This window comes from Ranitomeya variabilis, chromosome 1 (genome assembly GCF_051348905.1).
Source record: "Ranitomeya variabilis isolate aRanVar5 chromosome 1, aRanVar5.hap1, whole genome shotgun sequence".
Taxonomy (NCBI): domain Eukaryota; kingdom Metazoa; phylum Chordata; class Amphibia; order Anura; family Dendrobatidae; genus Ranitomeya; species Ranitomeya variabilis.
Window position 1 is genome coordinate 1,137,634,088 of NC_135232.1, and position 6,828 is coordinate 1,137,640,915.

The 6,828-nt window shown below is 38.3% G+C and overlaps 1 protein-coding gene across 1 annotated transcript; it reads left to right on the top strand.

Moving 5' to 3' along the window:
- The first annotated feature begins 666 nt into the window (after nt 1-666).
- LOC143800472 (vomeronasal type-2 receptor 26-like) lies at nt 667-6,152 on the top strand. Its single transcript, XM_077281191.1, has 3 exons — nt 667-753; nt 2,053-2,176; nt 5,208-6,152. The coding sequence occupies exons 1-3, from the start codon at nt 667-669 to the stop codon at nt 6,122-6,124; spliced, it is 1,128 nt and encodes a 375-aa protein (XP_077137306.1). The 3' UTR covers nt 6,125-6,152.
- Nucleotides 6,153-6,828: the final 676 nt, after the last annotated feature.

Here is a 6,828-nt window from a genome sequence, read left to right on the forward strand (position 1 = left end):
CAAGCTCATAAAATTTATTCACATTTTGGCCATGCTAACCCTGCCTTCCAACGTGATGGAGGTGCGACTCCCTCTTTTGCTTTGTTCTTCCTCTGAGCTCTGTTGTCAGGTTGGAAAGCCATCAGTAGTTCTTCTATCAGCATGTGCTTGTATTCCTGCATTTTGCGATCCCTCTCCAATGATGAAAGTAATGATGGTTCATTGCTCTTGTAGCAGGGATCCAGCAGGGTAATCTGCATTGGTAACTATACAGGAAATTCAGCACTCGTTGCACAGGAGCAGCATGTATTGGCTCATGTGTGACAGGCTGTTCAGAGGCGCATAGAAAAGCTGTCCTTGGTGGGAGGTGTATCAAGTGGGTACTCTCTATGCCCCTAGCCACATTCCAGTGATGTTTTTGAGCTGCTCTGAGTGCCACACTGCTCTGAAGATGGTTGTTCCTCCGCATCCTCTTCCTCCCAAACTGTCCCCTGACTGTACAGTTGGGTACCTGGCCACTGTTGGGACAGTATCCCATTCTCCTAGCCATGTGTGGATGACAGGTCTGATAACGGTGTGAACTGGCCCTGTTTCCACTGCTCCTCTTCCTCCAGTGCCACCACCTCATCCATCATTGCCTGAAATGTTTTTTACAGCAGGCATATAAGTGGTATAGTAATGCGGATGATGACGTCATCAGCGCTGGCCATATTAGTGAAGTATTCAAAGCAGCGCAACTTGCCACACATGTCCCGCATGGAGGCCCACTCATTGGTGATAAAGTGGTGTTGTCCTGCAGAGCAAATCACCCATGCATGCTGTAGCTGAAATTCCATTATTGCCTGATGTTGCTCATATACAGTAGCCTCTCCAGCATACGCAAGGTGGAGTTCCACTTTGTTGGTAAGTCGTATATCAGCTGGTGAGCAGGAAGAGAGAAGTGTCTGCAGAGCAGACAGGTGAGCAGAAGCAGGGCGAGATTGCAGAAAACACACACGCACTGCCCGCACTTTCAGCAGCATCTCTGAGATGAAATATGTGGGTAACTTTTCAGGAAGCTCTGCACCACCAAGTTCAGCACATGGGCCAGGCATGAGATGTGTGTCAAACCAGAAAGACTCAGAGCTGCTATGAGATTTCACCCATTATCGCACTCCACCAGGCTGTTTGATCCCCGCCCAAAATAGCGGTCTTGAACAAGTTGACATTAAGAAATTAGTAATAAAAATATTATCGTTTTTAATCTACATGTGGTTTTTCTGTTCACTTCCTCAAGCTGAGGGAGTATAGTGTAACAGATGGATTTGCTGGATAGATACATTTCCAGGAATCCTCCATGGTGGTAGTACATGGGATAGAACACCCTCCGCCTCTATCCCAGCCGCCGCTACATTTACCTAGTGAGCAGTTAGGGAGATGTAATGTCCCTGGCTGTGATGACTGGACCACGTATCGGTGATTATGTGGACCTTTCCCCTGATGATGTTTCGCAGTGCACTCCTTATTATTACCACAACATGTGTGTAGGGCGGGGATGGTACACTTGGAAAAGTAGTGATGGCTGGGAACAACACAGAATCATCATCATCATCATCTTCATCGTCATCCTTGATTCAGCTGATAAGTGCTTCTGTGTGTAAAATGGACAATGCTCCTTACAGCGTCCCTACAGTCTCTGCTTGCAATGCCCGCCACACAGAATCATGTTATCCATCGCTTCTCGCACCATATTTTCCAAAAACAAAGGCTGAATGTTCCGGAATTCCAAAGTATAAGCTAGAAGAAGTTATTCTAGTGTAGTAGGTTCCTTAGCACCCAAGTAGTTGTGGTTGATGGGACTATGGGGCAGAATACAAAATAGATATAACTAAATAATAATTTGATTTCTATAGCGCCAACATATTCCACAGCACTTTACAATTAAGCAGGAACACGTACAGACAATAAAAACAAAACAAAGTAAAACATAGTTAAACAGCTACAAATAATTCATGTGTTATTTAATATGATGATTTTGCTTCTTTATTTTCCATCTCTGATTTCTATCTCTGTCTCTGATTTCTCCTGTGATAGGTTCCCGTGTCTACTTGCTCTGAACAGTGTCCTCCAGGTTTCAAAAGAACTCTAAAGCCAGGACCACATAAATGCTGCTTTCTATGTATGAAATGCTCAGAGGGAGAAATTTCCAATAAAACAGGTAAAAATCTAAACATATATTAAATTCAAAATAAATGTGACAAAATTATGATTGTTTAAAAAAGAGGAACGTTACATGGAAAAGATTGATTAGACTTCCTAAATTTTAATAATATGAATATTTATTATCAAACAAACACGGAAATGTATAAAAAACAAATAAAAATATTAAAAAAATTTCACATTGCATCAGGACATGTTACCTAGGAAATAAACAACCCACATGACCAGCATGATAATCAGTATAGCCATGTAAACATAATAAATATCCAAAATAATGTAAATGGTCATTGCCCCTAAAGTGCTGTCAAATAGTATTCAAGAAAAAATGATTCAGTACACACATCCAGGTGATAATATGTAAATAATGCAGTACTGAAACATTAAACATGAATTAAGCAGTAACATTCACAATAAATCCCTGATTAAATCAACTTCTGCGGCTATATACCAGGAAACCTTAGAGGAAGCCACCATTTATGATGATACACCTGTGCTCCTAATTCTTCCAAATATTTTTTTTCTATGAGTTATTTAACTCAGGTGGCTATGCACATGGAAATTTATTGCACAGTGTATACCGTTTATATCTCTTATATTGGTTTGATTCTGCAATACCTACTTATTATTATCTGTATCTGAGAATTAAGGGATTCACGGCAGCTCTAGGTCTGCTGAAATTTAAACTTTTTTTCCTTTGGTCCAGCAAGAGTTAATGTCAGTCTCTTTCTGGCAGTTTCTTTTAGGCTTGTCAGCTGATGTTGGTTGGTAACCACTTCCACCTCCCTTTAAATAGTCACATGACCCATCAGCTGATTGTAGATTTTAGGGTTTTCTTCTATGCAGACCAGCTAGGTGTGTGGAGCTCACCTGTGACTGTGGTATTGCCAATGTTTCAGTCCTGTTATCCTGGTGCCATTTACTCTGCTGCCTTGGAGCTTAGCAGCACATTCTGTGCTGACTTGTATTCTTTTTGTCTGTCCCTTATTTGTTTCTTTCCCTGTGTAATATCGCTGCAGTGGTGAGGCTGGCTTACTTGCCAGCCAGTGAACTAGCCAGGGTTACAGTCAGGGACTAGGCACAAGATGGTGGTGGGGGAAGGACCCACATAGGGCATTAGGGAAGCTTAGCCACAGACACAGGCTAGCGTCAGAAGGTGTCCCATCCCCATTAGGACCTTCCTCTCCTTTTTCCATCCTGTTGTACTCAAATGTTGTGTCGTCCGCCGGACATGCCCGTGAGAGTCTTGCTCCTTTTTCTTTGTTAGATAATATTTGACATCGCTTTAGGGGTGCTGTCCACTTATATTGATTTTACATATTCATTATATTCATTATGTTTACATGGCTCTATTGGCTGTCATGTTGGTCCTATAGATTGTATCTATTAATTAAAGTTTTATTTTTTGTTGGAAAACTCCTTTAACTTAAAAAAAACCTTTAAAGGATGTTATTCTCAAAATGGACTCTTTATAAAATGTATTTTATTGTTCTGGAAATACAAAACCTGCGTAAACCAAAATGTGGACCTTAAAACATATAAGGAAAAAGCATTGGAAGTTTCAAAATATCAATATTGCTCCTTCACTTCCAGACACTACCATCTGTCCTGACATTAGATTTTAGATTTGTGCCACTTTGAAAAACCTTTCTGAACTCAAGGGAAAACATATGTCTTTTAAAAGATGCATTTGTTAAAAAAATTGAACATTTATTTTTTCACTCCAGATTTCCATTTTGAATCATGCATTAAAATTATGGAATTAAAAGCCTAATTTTATCCTGAGATAGATTTCTTTAGAATTCTAGTTTTCAGAAATGATTTTACCTTAGCGTTTTCTTCCTTTCTGATGGCTTGAGAGTAGAGTAGCTAAATGAGTCTTTCAAAATTTGGACTCTGAAAGCCTTAAGCTCCTTCTTTACTTTCAGAACCTCCCATGTATCCAGGAAGCAAAGTTTGCAAGTTAGATGTAGATGAACTCATCAGCGATAAGGATTTATTTTTTTTATTTTTTACATCCTGCATTTATTATGACAGACCACTGAGCATAATAAACGTGTCGAAAATAAAAAAAATCTTTATACTCACCATATCGCTTGACTCTCCAGCCCTTCCGCTACCTACTGCTACTTTTCCGATCCTTGTTAGATTTTCTGATCCCTGGCCACTCATGCAAGAATTCCCGGACCAGTCATGCTATGCCAGAACTGACGGATTTTGAGGGGTCTGGGAGCTTTCTGCGTGAGTGCATGGAAGGTCCCAGTGTCATTACATGCACCACTACCTTCTGAGCAGAACTCTTGATGGCACATTATGGTTCTGAAAAATGGTGGCCAATGGCCTCTGTTTTGTGGAATACACTCTAAAGCAAATTATAAAAAAAAAAATCTTTTTATCAAACCATTTTATTGGTTTACCGCATCTTGAAAGAGACATTTTTGTGAAAAAAGTTGAAATGAATTTGTCTTTTATAAAAAGCCATGAAATTAAAGAACTGAATTGATCATATTCACAGATACATTCCCTGAGTATGGTAGTTTTCAATTTTGGCAAAATTCTTTTATTTCGACATCTCTTGCTCTTTCTATATGGCAAAGTGCATAAAACAAAATTCATGATATTTTCAAAATTGCATTATTTTTTAATACATTGTTCAAAAAGTAAAAAAAGAGGATTAAAATTAACGTCAAAATGAAAAAGTCAAATGATAAAAATATATATAATAACATTTATACAATAAGCTGTATCTACTTTATCTTGTAAATTGGAGTTTCATAGAGAAAAATGTCTTTCTTATTTTAATATAAAAATGTAATCTTTTTTGACATAAACTTATCCTTATAATTAAAATAAATTACAATGTGTGGTGAGAAAAGCAATGTCTGAATTATTTGGATGAAAGAAGTCGTTACCCAGTTGCTTTTGATGAACTTACAGATACCAAATTTCTAAAATCTGGTTTCATCATGAACCTCTAAAATGGCTCATTCCAAAGATATTAAGTCTTGGTGATTTCTTCCTTCTTTTTTTAGACAGTGTGTCATGCCAAAAATGCCCAGAAGATCAGTGGCCAAATGACTTCAATCAATGTGTGCCGAAACCTATTGAATATTTGTCCTACAAAAATGACCCTGCAGTTCTTGTAATTTCTGTAATTTCTGTCTTATGTTTTGTTAAAACAACTGTAATTTTGGGACTCTTCATTCTGTTTCAAGACACTCCAGTTGTTCAAGCAAATAACCATACCCTGAGCTTCATTCTCCTGGTTTCCATCATGTTGAGTTTCCTCTGCGTATTTTTGTTTTTGGGTCGTCCTACACATGTGACCTGTATGCTTCGTCAGACATCATTTGGGATCATCTTCTCTGTAGCCGTATCTTCTATTCTGGCTAAAACCATCATTGTCTACATGGCCTTCAAGGCCACCAAACCTGGGACTTCTTGGAGAAGATTGATTGGTGTGAAGATTACAAACTGTGTGGTCTTCTTGTGCTCATTTATCCAAGTTTTGCTCAGTATCATTTGGTTATCTACTTCTCCTCCATTCCCAGAGATGAACACTCACTTATATAAGAACAAGATCATATTTCAGTGTAATGAGGGGTCAATGGTGGCCTTTTCCATTCTCCTGGGTTACATGGGACTACTTGCTGCCATCAGTTTCATTGTTGCTTTCTTGGCCAGAAATTTACCAGATTGTTTCAATGAAGCTAAGAACATCACATTCAGCATGCTGGTGGTCTGCAGTGTCTGGGTGGCTTTCATCCCATCCTACATGAGTGTTACTGGGAAAAATACTGTTCTTGTAGAAATATTTGCTGTAATATCTTCAAGTGCTGGCATTATAGGCTGCATATTCTTCCCAAAATGTTACATCATACTGGTGAGACCAGAGTTAAACTCAAAACGTAGTTTATCCAGGCAAATGAAAGCAAACTCTAGCACTTGACATTCTTGCACATAGATATTTGTTGTTTAATTTTTATAAAATGTCCCCATTAAGAATATGTGAGTAAGGAGGCACCTTGGCTTCATTTAAGGTCATTAAAATTAACACAACAGAACTGTAAATTTAGAAAATAAGAGCTCTGTACATTTATCCTTGTTATGGAAAATAAGGTATCTGGATACATCAATACCTATGGGTGTTCTGAGTACTTCTCTCAAGTGTATAATGAAAGAAGGGTAGTAAAAGGTAGGAATATCCAAAATATAGGAATCTCCTGCCCAGCACCCAGTAAGTGGAGCAGACAGACAAGAGGCATAGGTAGGTACTGTTCCATTTTTTAGCCCCCGGGTACAGTACAAATACAAGCTATAATATGCTGCTATCATTGTTGTGTTGAGCCAGGCCTGCAATTAAGTGCAAGGAGGAAGTGCATAGTTCAATATAATATAAGTCTGTGATAAATTGTTTAAATTGTTTTTTTGGGGTAATTGTCTGTATGATCTTCTGTGTGTGATTGAAGTTTTTAAGGAAGAAAAATAAAAAAAAAATTCAATAACTTTTTTTCCTCTTTATTTAGTCTTTTCTCTTATTGCCTTACAAATTGAAGAGACCTCAATCGAGGCTTACTGAGAAAAGTGAGGATTGCAAATAAGTTCAAGGAGACCGCAAAGTGCATAGATAAAAAAATACAAAACTTCAACACA